A 21152-nucleotide genomic window follows, 5' to 3' on the forward strand; every position below is an offset into this window, starting at 1 on the left:
GAAATATCTGAGCAGCAGACGACGGAAGTTAAAACTAAACATGCTCACAACAGTCAGGTGACACTGATCAACCAATCAGCGATAAATGTTCCCACATGGCTCTGTAGAGACGAAATACCGGTTTTCTCGAAGTTAGGCCTAGAAAATCTGATTTGTTTTTCATAATGGGTAATGTTAATGCAGCCGAAAGTCCTATACCACCGCTTCATACACCATTATCAGGAACAGCACCTGCACCACCTCCTACTGCCTCTGTACCTTCAAGTTTACTGGAAGAATTGAGAGGAAATGGCGATCTTCCAAACCCAGGGAATTTTGAAGAATTGTTTCGGAGATGTAAAGGTACTCTACACAACCCCGGGTAAAACCGGCTCTTTACCCTTCTGTTTACGTTACTCAACTCAGTCCATCATTTGTTGACTAGGCCTAACAATTATGTCAATTAAACGAACGAAAGCAATTATTTTGTATGTACAAGTTGCTTTAGAAGTATAATGGGATTAGATTTTCTTTTTTAAATTATAGATTCTAAATTCTTTTTTTTCCAGACATTTTAAAACTGTTGGTTATAATTGAATGAATAGAAATAGGATGTGTGTGCAGTTAAGTAAGTGTGTTTATGGTGAGAGATGGTGACATGTGTGTGACAATCAATAATTTAATGACGAAATAATAATATAATAAGCCTAGTCTTATCATTAGTGTTGTCGACATTGTTTCAGTGTTGGCCTACATTTTTATATAAATAAAATACGAGCCATTTGCGATTTTATATCTTTTATAATGTTTTATTTGGATCAGGGTCTGTTTTTGATTGGTTGAAGGTTAACCATGCTCCTCCTACTAATTCTTTTGTCTTATTTAGCACAGGGAACTAGATGCAATGCAAAGTCATTACTGTCATTAGATAAAAAATAATACATTACATCATGTAAGATATTGTCGTGGTTGACCTTTGTTCTAACATACGTGCCCATCATCTAGTTATACGGCAAGGTTTACTGTACCTTCAAACGCAATCACTATCTTAATGCACACTATTGCGAGTGATCGTTTAAAAGAGCGAACACATGAGTATTTTCATAGTAATAATAGATACAAAATACTGATTCATTTGACTGGATGGTTGGTGTAGTGCTATAGCATACAGTATGAAGGGATTAAATGTTGTGTGTTTGAATCCTGGGCGATTTATGCAAATTTTTTTTACTCATCATCTTTCGGACAAGGATTATGTCAGCTTTACACATCATTTACATAGAGCAGTTTTTTTCTAGGGCAAGGTTATTTTACTTGGCGATCACGATATAGTGTGTTGGGTCTCTTACGCTGGGTAGTTGCGTTCCGCCATTGAAGCAGTAACCATAGAATACATTTTATTAGGATGGACAGAGTTATTAAACAATTTTGAGCTGGTCCCTGAAGAGTTTGTAGTACCCTTGCTTTGTTGTTCGTCCCCTACTTATGATGTTTTCATACACATTCAATGTTCATTTCAAAATTTCACCCAAGGCAAAATTGTCATTAGTTAACTATCAGTACATGTTATAAATTTTCAAATGTTATTTGAAAGTGATTTTTGAAAGCTATGGCACTATTTAACCCAGCGTGTAAAAGTTAAATATGATGTTAAAGTACAGTATTACTAGACTATATAGGCTAACAAAACAACTTCTCATTTCTTAAATAGATTTGTTTCTTCAAAGTCAGAATAAAAGCTATTTAATGGTTAGCCATTGGGCATACAATCTTGAAAAGTAGCGACCTATCTTGACATAATACTTAGCAAGAATTAATCTGTAAACGAAGCTAACCTACCTCGAAAGAAAGCCCAAGGGCTTAAATTGGAGACTAATGTCATACACATCCCGCACCTCACTTTTGAACTTAGTTCATTGCCACCAGTATATCACATGAAGTGTCTACCTTTATGTGTTCTTGGATGCTGTACCTCATATACACTTCATTTCCTATGCCTTATAAGTAAAACTGTGATAGACTCATGGGATACATCCAACAGCTTTTGGGGGGAAGAAGAAGGCATGATTACCTCTGATAAGCTGTCAGATTTAGCCAAGGACCGTTGTGGCTGGACAAATCTCCGCAGCCGACTGATGATGATGATGATGATGATGATGATGAGACTCATATGCAGGAACCATCAAAATTACAATAAATGTTTTCATTTCATTTATCCTCTTTTTAGTAATCAGTGTACTTATATTAAGATTTATACATTATAATAAAGAGCTCTTTATATACAGTAATACTATACAAAAATAAAATATAAAAACAATAACAATCACCCATGGACCACAGACTGGCAAACATACTTTTTTTCTTCTACAAATACAATACAGTACATGATTTTAGTTTGTTTTACTTGTTATTTCAAGTTTAAAACACAGTTGCATTAACAGTGTGTATTTAATTACCCAATAAAATCTTGCTAAATAATTATTTAAAAGCATGTTAAAGTGTGAATAAAATGTAGTTTGTACACTGCACTGGATTTGAACCCATCACCTTTTACCATTAAACCAGAGGGGATGTTGATAGTACCTCATAAATCAACAACAAATACATTCCATCAAGCTCTTTGATGTCAACAGATAAGTAACCATAGCAATATCAAGTAGCAAGATTTCATTTGTTTATTGTACAAATGTTAAGTGATGTTGATAACATTTTTATAATACCAAGAAATTGAGAGATTCTAAAAAGACATTAAAAATAAAGATGAATAAAATCAGACTTTGAATAAGCCATTGTACTGTAGTTTTAGTAATAAGTGTACTGTAATTTGTTATTCACTTCTGTAGAAAAAAAGCAAAAAAATTATGATTTCTTTTAGTGTTTCACTTATAAAAAAACAAAATTAATGTTTAAATTTTTATGGGGGAGGTTAGAGAAGAAAAAATATCTTTAAATTATGGAAATTTTTTTTAAACAATTTTTTTCATGCAATATATGTTGAAAGAGGAACAACCTATCTTTAATTTTTTTCACAAAATATTTCAGTGGGGGGAACATATTATATTTAAATTATTGACCTTTTTTACAAATAATTTTTTTTTTGTACAATATATCTTTAATTTAAGACTGTTTATGTTTAAACTTGTTCCTTCTCTCTGCATCCATAATCCTCCATTGACATTTGTTCCCTGGATACGGTATCATTTTTATTTCAATGGTAATTAGCATTTAAATTTGAATTTTCTTTTCTCATTGCAGAATGTTATTAGTGCTTAAAAGCTCCATTAAGTTCTTTCTTATTTGGATTACAATTAATGCTTTTTTATTCTCTTTTGTCATTATAATTACAATAGAACATTCTTATTTTCATTTATTTTATGTAGTGCAATAACAAAAAAATATCCAAAAGATATATTGAGAATACTGTTATCAATAAACAATTTAAAATGTCCTTTAATAATTAATATTTTACTAGCATGATTTAGTTTGTTGTACACGTTTATGAGGTAGTCACTACATTGTAATATCATAAGCTCTGTCAACACTATCAAACTAGTTTGACAAAAAAAGTGTGATATGCTTAAATATGGTACATCACCATGTCCATTATGGTCACATCACATTTTTTTGTCACATAAAGCTTGATAGTGTAGACAGAGCTTTAAACCATGATCTGTATGATTACCCAAAATTTAGTTACTGCTGTAACTGCAGTAGAATAGTTTGGACATGATCCATCAAACAAAGTATTTTTATTTAAATATGCAATTTGTTCCCAGAAATATTCCCAGCGCCTTTGGAAGGGTGCAAGTTGATGGTCAATAAGGGGCTGTCCAATCACTTCCAAGTCAACCATACCGTCTCACTGTCATCACTGGCGGACTCTTCATATCATTTCGGTAGTACATATGTAGGCACCAATCAAACAGGCCCAGGAGAGGTAAGATTACCAATATTTAATGTTTATTTTTAGGTGAATGCATAAAATATTTTCATGAGTTGGACTAGTCTATTTTAAGAGGTCTTAGATAAAGATAAACGGCTTGCGGCTCAGTTTGTTTTTGGAATGTGCTATAGTTGCCAGCCTCGCATTGCAGAAAAAATATAACTTTTTACAAATATCAGAAATCAATGTACAACCTATCCCATTGTAAGAATGGATTCAATAAGTAAATAAAATAATAAATAACCAAATGTCTTGATTTTTTTTTTCAACAATAAAAGTTGAACTTTATTAAAATTGTGAATGAATTGATGAAGCATGTTCCTATAATAAGGATAGCACATAATTCTGCATTACATTGACTGTTGATAGGTCACTTACAGGTCAATCTGCGTTCCTTTGAATGGTTCCAATTGGCTGTTAGCTGTTAGCAGATTGCATTTACATTATTTATATTCCATTGTCTTTGTTTGATTTAAATTATTATAAAATTTATCAAAACATCAGCAATTATGTGTATTTTCTCCTTTCTTAGGCTTTTCCAGTTTTACTTGGGGACATCGACACATCAGGCAGCTTAAATGCTCAAATTATACACAAATTAATGGAAGGTTTAAAAACAAAGTTTGTTCTTCAGGTATTTAATCAATCAATTGTATCACAATGCATCATAATATTTGTCATTTAGTTCATTTAGAAGCTCACATTGCGTTATTTATTGCCTCGTTAGGAATCTTTGGGATTACTTTACCCCATTATAAAAGCTCTGTCTACACTATCAAATTGTATGTGACATGATGATGTCATCACTACCATATTTAAGCATATCACTACCGTATTTGGGCACATCGCACTTTTTTTGTTGAACTAGTTTGATAGTGTAGGCAGAGCTTTAAGGATCTGCAGTGGGTTTTCATTCCAAAACATTACAAACCAGCTTATTGATTATTTGTTTTTTCATTATTTATACTGGGCGACCTCTTCAGTTAAAGACTGGTCTCCCAGAGGGCCCAGTTATGATCAGTGCTGTGATGTAATACTGTAGTACACTAAGGTAACCCCCTACTCGAAAGATGAGCTAGTTGTGTACATTAGTCCAGAACCATGGAGCGAGTGAGCCTCGAATCCCTGCCAATGTTATAGCTATGTAATTAAGGTTTCACTGTCTTACTGCTTAGCCACAAACTCACTTACATTTATTGCTGTGACTACATCATAAAGTTGTACATTAAAAAAACTTTAACAATCATACGTTACTGCAGTAAAAAATGTCATTACTGCAGTAGAATAATTTTACACAACATGATTTCAGTAAGAAAGCCCTTAAATTTTATATTAGAATTAGTAAATTACATCTAACTTTTAATAAATTTTGATTATGCAAATCTTTAAAAGACATCGATCATGTAATAAAAAATTTATCTCTTCAATTAGAAGACAAATGAGTGGTTATTGCATTTCTTATTTCGATACATGTCATGAATAAAAATGAAAAATGACAAAGTTTGTGTTGAAGTAAAATGATTAAATAATAATTGAAGTAAAGTTTTGGAAAGTAATATAAACGAGATTACATTCAGATTGATTCAGAAGGATCTTATTTAATTATTAGAAAGGACTGATGAGTAAGATCAACTTACAATTTTAAGACATTTTCATTGGTAGTCAAACAGAGAAATTACTTTGTTGATAATATATCATAAACAAACTAATAATTTTACTGACAGGAGATAATTTAAACTATCTAAAAAATTATAAAATAAGAATTATTGTCATAATGATAAAATATGGCAACAATAGATCAGATAAGAAAGAAACAATCTAAATCTTATAATAATACTAATCAAGTATAAAAAAAATATTTACATAAATTCAAGTCAAGTATCATTTATTGTCATTTGTTTAAAGGAAAAACATAGAAATTCTGTTTGCTCTGTTGGCGGAGCACAATATCCAACGGACACAACACGAACTCAAAACAAAAACATTACAAAAAGTGATGTTTAAGGCCCTAATAGCTCCTGGAAAGAAACTATTTGTAAATCGCTCCTTATTGGCCTTAATAGAACGAAATCGCCGACCGCTGCTCAACTGGAACATACTATGATTTGATAGCCTTTTTCAGAAGACGATCCGAGAAAATGTTCTCCAAAGGCAATTGTGCAGATCCAATTATACGCGATGCGGTCTTGACTATTCTATTTAGGTCAAGCTTTTCATTTTCGGTAGCGCTACCGAACCATACCGTTAAAAAATACGTTATGACACTCTCTATAACTGACCTATAGAATTATTGCAAAGTTTATACCAAATGACCTAAGTCTACATAGGAAGTAGATTCTTCTCTGGGCCTTTCTAATAATGTTACGTGTGTTAATATGCCACTTCAGATCATTTGAAATATAAATACCCAAGAATTTGAATTCATCAACAAACTCAACTGATACCATTAATAAATATTGGATATTTGACATTAAGTGATTTTCGGAAGTCTACAACCATTTCTTTGGTCTTAGATACATTCAAGAACAGATTGTTTTCGTTACACCAGTCTACAACTCGTTTCACTTGGTTGCGATAATTAGACTCATCACTGTCATCATCATTGATTACACCTACAATGGTAGCGATATGACAGTTACTGTAGTAGGTAACACACTCATAGGTAAATAAAGTAAAAAGAAACAGGCGACAGTACACATTTTCGAAATAATAATAACTTATTATGGATACAATAAAATATAATAAAAATATAATTATTAATCATATTAATTATAATCAAGTATAAAAAAAAAATGTAAATAAAATGTTGTAAAATCGGATTAATATTAATAAATAAAACTCATGATGGATACAATAAAATATAATAAAAATATAATTATTGATCATAATTATTAATTATAATCAAGTATAAAAAAAAAATGTAAATAAAATTTTGTAAAATCGGATTAATAATAATAAAAACTCATGATGGATACAATAAAATATAATAAAAATATAATTATTATGAATAATAAATTCCAACATATTGTTGAATATGAACATTTTAATAAGTTTTTATGATGTTTTAATAAATTATGCATTTTTCATTTTGACAAGTCTTACCTTATCCAAGTTTTTAAGTGACAAGGTGAAATGAATACGACAACTCAATGTATTTAATACTTACAACTAAATAAATTTCAACTTGTCTAACATTAAATGTATGTAATGTCACACATTAAGTATGGGATGTCACACATTAAATGTATGAAATGTCACACATTAAATGTATGAAATGTCACACATTAAGTATGGGATGTCACACACTACGTATAGGGTGCCACACATTACGTATGGGGTTTCAGATTTGATTAAAAAATGATCAAGGTTTATTTTAAGAAAAATATTTAATCATGCATATGGAATCTTGTCAAAATTATTCTATTCTACTGCAGTTACTGAAGTAACTCAGCATATATCTCTGTTTTAGTAACCCTATTATACTTACATGAAATTTTAATGGTATAAAACTACAGTTCTAGCCTTTTTTTTTCATTATTTTCTTTTTCCATTTTATTTTTGTCATTATGTTTCAATTATTTAATTTTTTCCCGTATTTTGTTTTTACATTTATTAATTTTTTTCATTATTTTTTTTGGCTTATTTTTTATTCCTTATTTTCAAAAAATAATTGTATAAAACCTTATTGACGTATTCCATAGAGTGAGGTAAATGATTTTGATTTTTTAGACCCAGCAAACTCGGTGGATGGTGTACCAACTAGAGAATGAATACAGAGGGCCATCATACACCGCGTCTGTGGTGCTAGCTAATGTGAACCCTTTAGAGAGTACAGGCATCATTGTAACACAGTATCTTCAAAGTATAACAAAGAGGCTGGCTTTAGGTGCAGAATTACTCTATCACTACGGACAAGGCCAACAACAAACTATATTAACATTAGCAGGAAGATACACAGGTAAGCAATAGTGTAAACGCTCATCAAACATACACCCTTTTCACACTGCTTAGAAGAACTAGTTTAACCGCTCCTCAACATACACCTCTTTTAACTGCTCCTTAACCATACACCCCTTTCACACTGCCTGGAAGAGCTAGTTTATCCACTCCTCAAAGATACACCCCTTCAAACTACCTAAAAGAACTAGTTTATCACTACGGGGAAGGCCAACAACAAATCATATTAACATTAGAAAAACCTGAGTTTACACACAACATACAAAATACCTGTTTACACTATTAAACTTTATGTGACAAATAGTGTTATGCCCAACAAATGGTGACGTCATCCATTTTAAAGTTAACATGCTCGTGCGAAAGCTCCCTACAGGTAGTTGATCACACACGACAATGCAGGTTGCCTTTTTTTCATATTCATATTTCTATTTATATATATTGTTTTGTAACAGGGGGTTTCTACTTATAAGCTGTGCTTCAGAGATTCCCCCTTTCCATTTTTTTGTTTAGTACTACGATTATTTATGTAATATGATTTTGTGAATGGAAATAAAGTAAGAAAAAAAGAAAGAACCAACCAGTACAGAGTTGTACACATCATTGGTGAAATAAACTCTTTACTAGTTGCTAGCCCACATGGAATTGATAATTATTATACGCATTGTCATGTTTAATAACCACAACATGAATGATTATCTTTATGATGGATTGCTGGGGGTTTTTTGTGATCATTATCTCTTGTCATAATTGACTTCTCTTTAACAATATACACCTACTCATCTAGTGAATGTCGTCAAACATTACATTGCTTTTTATAATGAATGCTCATCACTCAAGGCTCATCATTTCCTCAACAGTATTATTGTTTTGTAAAGTTTGTTTTTTTATAAAAATGATGTTAGCACTAACTGCTTTAAAACCATGAAAAATAGGCAACAATTTCGACATGAAAATTATGCTTTTTATAGAAAATGTTAATACAAAAATGTGTATGCAGTCAATTGCAAGTGAAAAATAAATATGCGATCTAAATGTCAATATTTGTTACTGCAGTAAAATCTTTTGTAGAAAAAGCAGTCACTTTTAACAATAAAAAGTGAATGATTATTATAAGGTTCAAATGTTGATATAAAAAGAGCGATATCTTCAAAAAACAGTAGATATTTCACATTATGTCTGCCTTGTCGTCATGTTGCAACTAGATCATGATTTATTTCATAGCCAATATTTATCAACATCCATACTATTTCATCTAACGTTATTTTTCATCATGCGTAGCTGATAATTGGTTAGCATCCGGAACTGTCGGTCCTGCATCGTGTCACGTCGCTTATTATCACAAAGGAAAAGAAGTACAAGTCGGTGTTGAATTTGAAAGTAATTTTAAAATGCAAGAAAACGTGACGTCTATAGGCTACCAAGTTGACTTACCACAAGCTAATGTCACATTTAAAGGTACGTTTTTATTTTAGCTTTATTTCATACACTGTAGAATCTAGTGACAATACAGCATGCAGTTTCTTGTCTAGTGACAATAAACAGCATGCAGTATCTTGTCTAGTTACAATAAACAGCATGCAGTATCTTGTCTAGTGGCAATAAACAGCATACAGTATCTTGTCTAGTGACAATAAACAGCATGCAGTATCTTGTCTAGTGACAATAAACAGCATGCAGTATCTTGTCTAGTTACAATAAACAGCATGCAGTATCTTGTCTAGTGACAATAAACAGCATGTAGTATCTTGTCTAGTGAAAATAAACAACTTAATGTAAACTTTTCTAGTGACTATAAACAGCAAACAGTATCTTCTCTATTGACAATAAACAGAGTGCAGTATCTTGTCTAGTGACAATAAACAGTGTGCTGTATCGTATCTATTGATAGAAATACTCATTTCATGTGGGATACTGTATACTCTCTTTGCAATATACACTGCTGTAACAACTTTTCAAAAGCATTATGTCATAACCATTCGAGGTCTCCAATCGATAGAACATAGTTCAAACCCCACTGGGTATTCATGTGGGATACTGTATACTCTCTTTGCAATATACACTGCTGTAACAACTTTTCAAAAGCATTATGTCATAACCATTCGAGGTCTCCAATCGATAGAACATAGTTCAAACCCCACTGGGTATTCATGTGGGATACTGTATACTCTCTTTGCAATATACACTGCTGTAACAACTTTTCAAAAGCATTATGTCATAACCATTCGAGGTCTCCAATCGATAGAACATAGTTCAAACCCCACTGGGTAGGAAGGAAGAACATTCTTGGAATTTTGAATGAACGAGACTGTCAATTTTTTTTATTTCTATAAATTCCAATTTAAGATATGAAATTAGAGTAATCTCATTACTTATCTACAGTAGTATAACAGAAAATTATTTGGAAAGTGAATCGAATTGTTATTAATAATTTTCCGATATGAGTCAATTTATTCACAAGATATAAATGCTCTATATAAACAAAGTGATTGTCTTTGGATTTGAACACATGCCTTTGATAAAAAAAGTTGGTCTATTTCATATGTAGCCTACCTGGATAAACCGACAATAGCCCTTTCTCCTCAAAGAAAAGTAGAAATTGTGCTGTTTTTTATAATTTTCAAAGAACACCCCTCTCCACAAATGGTATAGTCCATAAACTATATAACAATGCTCAGGTGGGAGCCTTCCCACAAACCACCATGGAACACTATTACATAATTTAAACAATAATGCTTAATACTATATTTTATTTGCCGCACCTACTTGCGTAACGTTCAAAATAACAAATTATATAATAATGATGAATACATTAATGTCTATAGTTTACTAAATTTCAGATTATTGTCTATTGATTTCATTTTGAATGTTTTTAAAAATATATATACTGTACTATATTTTTCCTAATAAAGTACCTAATATCATTTATCCTTGATATTAATAATGGCCTGCACAATGTTTTATTAATAGTTATATTAAAGATGTATTGTCCCTTTGAACACAAAAAATGAAGGTCAAAATATTTTAAGTTTAAATTGGCCATATCAAAGTAATATTAAAGTTATTCACTTTAAGTTAAAAATTCGAGCCAAAAACAACAAGTTTACGTAATTAACAGGTAAATTAGTTTGATTAAATTTCGTCTGGAAAATCATTCCGAGCGAAAGTAAACAAAGATTTCAAACCACGAGTAAGAATTATGCATGATATGCTAATTAAGATTGTTTACAACTTGTCACGGTTGAGGAGATGTTTTCACACATCGCGAGAGGAAGTTTTATGATTATGCATATATAGCCAAACTGTACGTACGCGCGCCGGCGCGGCCGGCAGTAGGGATGCCTAGTTGCGGAACGAAGTTTGTTTTAATGTATTCAAGAAACCCATATGGATTTATCGGTAAATATATTACTATTTTTTACTTAGTTTCTCTCAAATAAAATGTATACTTGTGGCCTAGTTTAGATACTAGGCTACTACTACTAAGCCTAGCTCTAAGCTGTAACTTGCACAGTACCTACCTAGGATAGGATAGGCCTAGCCTTCTAATCTAGGCTACTCTAGGCCTAGGTAGGTAGGTAGGTCTACCTTTCAGGTTCACGTTGTCTTTTTATTAATATTAGGCCTATGCTTTAGACTCATTTTTAAGTATTCGTCGGCTACCCGTATTCATTTTGGCCAGGTCCGATTCATCATTACTAATTATCAAGTATAGGCTAGTAAAATGTGCAAGTTAGCCCACTGTACTGGCAACTGATTCGTCATTTTGACGAGAGATGCCAGTTCTATTTTTAAAGACTAGCCTATTACTAGTAGTAGTAGCCTAACTATTGAATTGTACTGTATATAAAAAGAAATACACTAATCATATCCATGGGATTTTTTAATTAGAAATATGTTACTAATAATTAATACTATAATTTCCATATACAATATATATAAAAGTCTATAGGATCTGTGGTTATTTACTATTTTTGTGACAATACTTTTAGAAATATTCACAACTAATTAGCTTTACTGTTATTGTTACTTGTCAATGGACCAGTAATACATAAAGGTAAAAAGATATTGTGAAACCTGGTTCAACATTTGAAATTCTGGTGGCAAATTGCAAAGATTCCTCACGATAAATTTTTCATATTTCCATATTTAGCAGTAAACAATTTATAACAATTTTATTTTACTTTAGGTTAAAATGAATGCATTGACAGAGGTAGTGGCTAAAGACCTACTAACTAAAGGAAGCAGCAGAGAAAAAGTACCTGAGAGGGAGGTCATCATCCTGTAGCATCAGCAACTACACCAAGTTGGTGTGTTTGCAACAACTGCTGGCAAATTCAAACTGAAAATGAAAGAGTGTGCTGTACCCCTATTCCAGTTGTTGTCCATAGGCGCTGCTAATATATCTTGATGATAGGCTCGTGCCAATTCCAACATTGCTTCATTTAGAATGAGCAACTTAAAGTCCTAAAATGAAAAAAAAATGTTTATTTAGTATTTTTTGTTTAGTTTTATGTTATGTACTATTTTTCAAAATAATATAAGCTGGTAGCAAGTCTGTATTTTAACAACAGTACTTATTAAAAATAAAGCAGAACTTGCTACACAAAATGTTAAATTAGTTTGACAAAAAGACAATTCTTTTTGTGTTTTTTTTTAGATACACTATATCGACACTTTATCAACTGGAATAGGGGTCATAAACATACAGCCTACCGGCAGTATGTTTTGTGGCAGCATGGTCGTCTCGGTATTGGCATCAGAATATAATACCCAGTTGTGTATGGGCAGTACGGGACAAATACCCCGATGCATTTGGCCAGTATGTTGGTTTTCAACCAGGTCGAATTTAAAGACGTATTGTCCCTTTGTACAATTCCCAAAAATAGATTTCCAAATTTAATTGCTCATTTTAGTACCATAACAGAAAAAAAGAAATCATTTTAAACTGAATACATTAAAAACTTAACAGGAATTGCCCAGTACTGTTTGCACGAATAGAAAGGTAACTGATACAATCATAGTTTTGTTTAAAATCTTGACAATTTCTCTTCAACTAGTTGATGAGTTGGTGGTGCTGGTACTGAAGCAATGTTTCTGCTGAGCCTTCTTGGGTCATCTTCTCCTAAGCATGTTACTGTTTTCAGCATGTTACTGTTTTCAGGCTAGTTTCATCAAGTAGTCTTCTGTATACAACCATTTCCACCAATTTCTGGATGTAGCTGTAATCTTTTTCTTCTTTAACAGGCACCACTGTCGACCTCTTACTTTTTTTGTTAAATAAGCGTTGATATCTACACAACAGAAAATCATTTTTTATAATTTTTAACAGCAATTTGGAATATTTTGCTTAGATTGCAATTCGGGAAAACCGATTTTAAAATTAATTGTCGAATTTCTTTTGCCCATATAGCTAGTTCCATGGTAACTCCATTGTACATGGCATAAAGATACAGACAATTGATTTAAGAATAGACTTGTCGGTTTCATACGTAGTACGGTATTTAGTAATTAATATAGCCAATTAATATTCAACTGTAAAAAACTATGGAATGTACCTTGTGGTCCCATCTTTATTTTTCTTGATCTCTCGTTGATATTTTGCTGTGTAATCCTATGCTGCCAGAAGATTCCTTACTTTGTACATTGGTGGACTGTAATGGAATCTTTTGGCCGCATACATCAAAATACATTGGTGGAAATTTTCCAGTTCAGCAGTTCCACTAAAAATACACAATATGTATATATAAATAGCTAAGTCAATACTGTTGTCAAATGCAATAAAATATGCAAGTTTTAAAGTAATACTAATAAATGTGTTTATTGTGTGTATATTCTGTTGAAATTTATATTTATTGTTTAGAGCACCTGTTTTGTTTTTAGCTTTAATCAATACTACAGAATATGCACAGAAATGCTTGTACAGTATAAACCATTCCTCTATTTTTAATCAATTTGCTCACCGAAAATTAAGCCAATATGGGATTTTCTTCAGGACGATCTTTCGTAGTGCATCGTGCTCTGGATGACCTAAGAAACAATAATAAACAGTAAAACAATACAAAGACAAGAAGAGGTAAATAAGAGAAAGGAATGCCATCATTGGAGTCATGATTAGAAGTAAAAAACTTGTCTCACCATGACCCTGAGAGAGAGAAAAAAAGATATAAAAAGCTACCTTATATACATTATTGTTGCTACAGTGATAAATGTATCCCATAAGCATTATTCCACGTTGTGAATATAGGCCTACTCTTGTTGAAAATAAAATATATTTCAATTCGTTACAAGAGTACCAATGTTTTTTAGATATTAAAGTGACATATCACTTCTGTATATTTACGAGAGAGTTGATAGAGTATCAGAATAAAGAAGATGTCATTACTAATATGGATATACAACAACTAGGTTATTGCCTCATTACTGGCACCCAATCATGAAAGTAATAACACGCACTATCACCAGTATGTCTCAACATTTCCTGTTTGATTAATTTTTCACCTTTTTTTCTGATTTTTTTTTCTCGTGTTAATAAATAGAACAAATTCAGATATTTAGGCAGACTATTTTTATATACTTTTGTTTCTTCTTTTTTGCTAAATCTCTATGTACACTATCAAACTTTATGTGACAAGATTATGTGAGGTGTCCTTATATGGACATGATGATGTCATATCACTACCATATTTAGGTATATCACTACCATACTTGAGCACATCCCACTTTTTTTTGTCAAACTAGTTTGATAGTGTAGACAGAGCTTAAAGCAGGACAAATACAGATATTTTAGATAATAATTATTTTTTCACTTTTTTTTTAAATTTCTTTTTTTGGTTGTTAATAAACATAACCAACCTAGATATTTTGGTTGACTTACAGATAGGTCAATAGGTGTATTTGTAGTTTACCGCAATAATCTTTTAATTTACTTTTAAAAACATTGAAAATGACATGTTGTCTTGTGAGGCGGCGCGTCTTTATTGATACAGTACATCACTTCAAATTAAAAATCGGTGAAATAAAAGCTCAACTCATATACAAGGTATTAATAATGATTATTGTGTGTAGCAAAGTATACATTGTACTACACTCACTCGCTCACTCAAAAAATGCAATCAATTTTTCCTCGGGCTTAAGCGTCTTGTTTGACTTGTTTTATCCACATATTTTTTTTATTTTAATTTCATTTATTTATATTTGGTATTTTAAATGCATACACAGTATGATACAGAGGCAGATTTCAGATATCCACTTGCTTTAAATATTACTGTATAATATGAAATGAATGCTAGTCGTCATTTTATGGCCAGATGCTCTCCGGTACATTTATGATACTGAATGCTAGCCGTCATTCTATGGCCAGATGCCCTCCGGTACATTTATGCTACTGAATGCTAGCCGTCATTTTATGGCCAGATGCTCTCCGGTACATTTATGCTACTGAATGCTAGCCGTCATTTTATGGCCAGATGCTCTCCGGTACATTTATGCTACTGAATGCTAGCCGTCATTTTATGGCCAGATGCTCTCCGGTACATTTATGCTACTGAATGCTAGCCGTCATTCTATGGCCAGATGCTCTCCGGTACATTTATGCTACTGAATGCTAGCCGTCATTTTATGGCCAGATGCTCTCCGGTACATTTATGCTGCTGAATGCTAGCCGTCATTCTATGGCCAGATGCTCTCCGGTACATTTATGCTACTGAATGCTAGCCGTCATTTTATGGCCAGATGCTCTCCGGTACATTTATGCTGCTGAATGCTAGCCGTCATTCTATGGCCAGATGCTCTCCGGTACATTTATGCTACTGAATGCTAGCCGTCATTCTATGGCCAGATGCTCTCTCCGGTACATTTATGCTACTGAATGCTAGCCGTCATTTTATGGCCAGATGCTCTCCGGTACATTTATGCTGCTGAATGCTAGCCGTCATTCTATGGCCAGATGCTCTCCGGTACATTTATGCTGCTGAATGCTAGCCGTCATTCTATGGCCAGATGCTCTCCGGTACATTTATGCTACTGAATGCTAGCCGTCATTCTATGGCCAGATGCTCTCTCCGGTACATTTATGCTACTGAATGCTAGCCGTTATTCTATGGCCAGATGCTCTCAGGTACATTTATGCTACTGAATGCTAGCCGTCATTCTATGGCCAGATGCTCTCTGGTACATTTATGCTACTGAATGCTAGCCGTCATTCTATGGCCAGATGCTCTCTGGTACATTTATGCTACTGAATGCTAGCCGTCATTCTATGGCCAGATGCTCTCTGGTACATTTATGCTACTGAATGCTAGCCGTCATTCTATGGCCAGATGCTCTCCTGTACATTTATGCTACTGAATGCTAGCCGTCATTCTATGGCCAGATGCTCTCCGGTACATTTATGCTACTGAATGCTAGCCGTCATTCTATGGCCAGATGCTCTCTGGTACATTTATGCTACTGAATGCTAGCCGTCATTCTATGGCCAGATGCTCTCTGGTACATTTATGCTACTGAATGCTAGCCGTCATTCTATGGCCAGATGGTCTCTGGTACATTTATGCTACTGAATGCTAGCCGTCATTCTATGGCCAGATGCTCTCTGGTACATTTATGCTACTGAATGCTAGCCGTCATTCTATGGCCAGATGCTCTCTGGTACATTTATGCTACTGAATGCTAGCCGTCATTCTATGGCCAGATGCTCTCTGGTACATTTATGCTACTGAATGCTAGCCGTCATTCTATGGCCAGATGCTCTCTGGTACATTTATGCTACTGAATGCTAGCCGTCATTCTATGGCCAGATGCTCTCTGGTACATTTATGCTGCTGAATGCTAGCCGTCATTCTATGGCCAGATGCTCTCTGGTACATTTATGCTGCTGAATGCTAGCCGTCATTCTATGGCCAGATGCTCTCTGGTACATTTATGCTACTGAATGCTAGCCGTCATTCTATGGCCAGATGCTCTCTCTGGTACATTTATGCTACTGAATGCTAGCCGTCATTCTATGGCCAGATGCTCTCTGGTACATTTATGCTACTGAATGCTAGCCGTCATTCTATGGCCAGATGCTCTCTGGTACATTTATGCTGCTGAATGCTAGCCGTCATTCTATGGCCAGATGCTCTCTGGTACATTTATGCTGCTGAATGCTAGCCGTCATTCTATGGCCAGATGCTCTCTCTGGTACATTTATGCTACTGAATGCTAGCCGTCATTCTATGGCCAGATGCTCTCCGGTACATCTATGCTGCTGAATGCTAGCCGTCATTCTATGGCCAGATGCTCTCCGGTACATCTATGCTGCTGAATGCTAGCCGTCATTCTATGGCCAGATGCTCTCAGGTACATCTATGCTGCTGAATGCTAGCCGTCATTCTATGGCCAGATGCTCTCCGGTACATCTATGCTGCTGAATGCTAGCCGTCATTCTATGGCCAGATGCTCTCAGGTACATCTATGCTGCTGAATGCTAGCCGTCATTCTATGGCCAGATGCTCTCTGGTACATTTATGCTACTGAATGCTAGCCGTCATTCTATGGCCAGATGCTCTCCGGTACATTTATGCTACCTAATTACACATGACATATAGTGTAGTAACTTTAGGTTTCGCTTTCATACATATTTTGTAGATTTTTACCAGCCACAAGATATGTTGGTTTTTTTTTTATCATTTTTAACCTCTACAGGTATGTTCACCTACAGTAGTGTAAAAGTAAACATGTAATTTAAAGCGTGTGATAGCGTGAGATGGGTTAAAAACCCACCAATCATGTGTCAGGCAATGATATGTATGCATTATGTAATTAAATGATGTGTCCCTCTGCGTATGTATTTATACTTCTAACATAGTGTGTACTGTATCATCATTATGGACTGATAAAGAAGAGACAGCAATTAATGTGGACGCAAGCATTTCACTGTCGCTAAAGTATTCCCCGCTGGATCCATTTAATAGTTTAATTTCCCTGAGGGCAGTATTTTTTACAGTGCCATGAAGAGTATTGTAATTATTGGTTTATAAGCAAATTTTCAACTATTGACCTCTTTTGACCCGTAGGGATTTAGTTATACTTTGCTATTCGATTAACTACATTATGTAGTGATTTTGTGTACGCCCTCTAGGCCTACCGTTAAATGTTCGTTCGCTGAGCTTTTAAAGATATCTTAAATACTTTAATTTCCGTAAAGTCAACGTTCGGTTTAATAACTGCACACAGCGATCTTCTACTTTATGCCAGTTAGTCTGTGCACATGTGTGGATGCTGTGTTGACTTCTAAATATAGCAGTCTCATCAGTTTTCTAGTGTGGGCATGACTGTGATTTAGAAATCATTTCTCTGGCAAGGTTGAGCATAGGTAGGGTAATTACTCAAAATTGAAAATATTAATAAGATGATGAATGTTATTGTAGTGGAATGCCACCAGGAACATGTAAACATTTTATAGCCAATACCAATTACCTGTAGTACCAAGCTACTGCAATAATAATAGATGACACAAAATCCAGCCATTGCCATGACAGTCTAGTCTGTAAAGGCCATTTCTATTTAATTTATTTTCCCAATATAATAACATACAGTACATACCTGGATAAAAAATACAATGAAGTAATCACCTGATTGATTTGCCATTGGTCAATTGGCTCCAACAACATTTCATTAAGATCTACGCGACTGGTATTACCCTAAAATGGTACCATCTATAATCCATTCGATAGAGCCTTGATTTAATTCAAATCCCTTCTCACTCTTCAATATTAATCAATGCGAGAAGTACGATAGTCTAGCTGACAAGCCTGTCTCTTAAACTTATTTCTTTTCACTGTTTTTTTTTTTTTTTTTGTAATTTCATTACTACTATTATAGTACCGTATTATGCTTGAATGTTATAACGTATGGATTATAGATGGTACCGTTTTAGGGTACTACGGGTCGCGTAGATCCTAATAAAATGTTGTGGAAGCCAATTGGCCAATCAATCAAACGTATATGGGCAGGCATAATCGTATCGTATCCAAACCATTCCATTTGATCCAACACGTCTCGGTGCACTCTTGTTTAAATAGATAGCCTTGTTTAAACCATCACATTATTTGTATGTAATGATGTTAAATGAAAGTTACAAAAGTAGTTGTGCGCTAATATCATTTCCGGAAAAGACAAATAAATGTTAGTGTGTTTCTGATTCTTATGAAAGGTGATTTTATACTCTGAAGATTCTCAAGATGATAAATGGTAACATAACTTGTTTCAGACAGAAACGAGACAGTGAGTTTCCTTAAGTTGGCACATAGTTAGTTTAACCCTACAGGCAGAGTTTTTACAAACCAAAGTTCAAATATATTGATTGTTTAAATAAAGTTATGTATCACTTTAATGTTTATACCCCTTAATGTTTGTGTTCATTATTATTCACTTATGTGCTGCTTAAATCTGTGGATGACAATCGCTGGAAGCTAAATTTGCTTTTACTTAATTATTTGTGTACATATGTAATAAAGATTTGCAATTGTTAAGATTATTTTGGAATACTTATTTAAAAGATTTTATTTTTAAATTAATGAAACATTAAATGATACATTAATGTATTGTATTAATGTAGATTGCTCATCATCTATTATCTAAATGCTTAATGTTATCTTTTAATGTACATCATCTTTACATATATTCATATTACAAACTGGTATGTCATAGCAATCATAATACCAGACCACTATAGATTATTTCCATTGGCTATATTTTCATGTGGTGTTGTGTATTCCCTGATTGATGACCAGGTCATCCCCATTACTGACCATGCTGGACGAGACTTTCAGTACTTTTACATTTTCTTGGAATCAAATTCAAAATCGTGTCCTTTAATTTATGTTGTTTTTAGTAATAAATTGATATTTTCTGTTGTCATCTTTTTAGTAGGCCTTGACAGTAGTGTCTTTTAATTATAGATTATTTAATAAAAAATAATCGATAATAATATCTTTTTAAAGTTGGTCTGGACCTTATTTAATGGTTCTCAAAACAATACTGCACTTTTATCCTTTTTTGTATATTTTTAAAATAATATCTTGGTATTAATATTAATAGTCTTGAATCACTATAAGATCAATGAAGTCAAAATAACATTCAATAGAAAGCATATCTTCTCAATAAAAATAGTGTTTTTCCTTTTTATTAGTCAATAAAAATAAAATATCTTTTTTTTTCATTTAGTGATTTTAACTATCAAACTAATTTGATAGTGTGATGTGACAAAACAGGCAAGGACGTTAACCACCAAGCTACAGCTCCATTACAGTTATTATTTAAAGGCTTCTGTGTTCTTCAACATACTTTCATTCTTCCTTTTGATATTAACTCTTTCTCTCTTTCAGGAATGGTAACTGGTCTGTGTCTGGTGTCCTAGAGAAGAAGCTTCTCATGACACCATACTCCTTTCCATTCTTCCTTTTGATATTAACTCTTTCTCTCTTTTAGGAATGGTTGATAGTAACTGGTCTGTGTCTGGTGTCCTAGAGAAGAAGCTTTTACCAATGCCATTCACCTTCGTCATCAGTGGAATGATCAACCATTGGAAGAACAAGAGTCGTTTTGGATTTGGACTTATGATTGGTTAGCTTACATACCTCACGTGATGTGCCCATATATGGACATGATTATATCACTACCATATTTGAACATATCACTACACCATATTTGGGCATATCACACTTTTTTTTGTCAAACTAGTTTGATAATGTCGACAGAGTCTAAACTGTGTATGTTTCTAATAGAACCTTGTTAATGTTTTCCACCTACTTCCGAAAAACAAAAGGGTTTAAATTTTTTGGAAACATTAGTTGGATGGTACACAACTGGTAGTTACCAAATTAAGATTGGATTGACTCCAATTAGGGACCATTAAAAGCTAATATTATAGACATCATAACAGGTTGGGTTGGTCTTTCATTGGAATCATATCGCAATGCGAGATAAATTGTTGGGAACTAGGGGTAAATACAATAATATATCAAATAATAATTTAGAGACTTTCTAAAAAATATTGAAATTTTTAACATCATTTAAATTTATTAAACCTCGGTATTTACCAAATTTTAATTGCTTAATGATTTTTAAAAAGAAAAACAAGATAGATAAGTTTATTTAGCGTACATCTTCGAACAAGATTTTTATAAACGGGTCAAAGTTCAATTGCAAATTATGTGCTACCATGGGTGCTGGAAAATATTGCTCTGGAACTGTTTATACAAGCCACATTCACACTGGTAACTAAATGTCT

General features: G+C 33.3%; 1 protein-coding gene and 1 long non-coding RNA gene across 2 annotated transcripts; one reads left to right on the top strand and one right to left on the bottom strand.

Moving 5' to 3' along the window:
* The first annotated feature begins 107 nt into the window (after positions 1 to 107).
* On the top strand, positions 108 to 20494 carry LOC140056666 (mitochondrial import receptor subunit TOM40 homolog). Its single transcript, XM_072102114.1, has 6 exons — positions 108 to 342; positions 3756 to 3916; positions 4455 to 4556; positions 7652 to 7880; positions 9158 to 9334; positions 20351 to 20494. The coding sequence occupies exons 1-6, from the start codon at positions 165 to 167 to the stop codon at positions 20488 to 20490; spliced, it is 987 nt and encodes a 328-aa protein (XP_071958215.1). The 5' UTR covers positions 108 to 164; the 3' UTR covers positions 20491 to 20494.
* On the bottom strand, positions 13550 to 14124 carry LOC140056667 (uncharacterized). The gene is made up of 3 exons (XR_011846802.1): positions 14055 to 14124; positions 13840 to 13906; positions 13550 to 13599 (listed from the first exon to the last, which is right to left on the bottom strand). It is a non-coding gene; the product is annotated as an uncharacterized lncRNA (long non-coding RNA).
* Positions 20495 to 21152: the final 658 nt, after the last annotated feature.

Source organism: Antedon mediterranea, chromosome 8, assembly GCF_964355755.1.
Source record: "Antedon mediterranea chromosome 8, ecAntMedi1.1, whole genome shotgun sequence".
NCBI lineage: Eukaryota > Metazoa > Echinodermata > Crinoidea > Comatulida > Antedonidae > Antedon > Antedon mediterranea.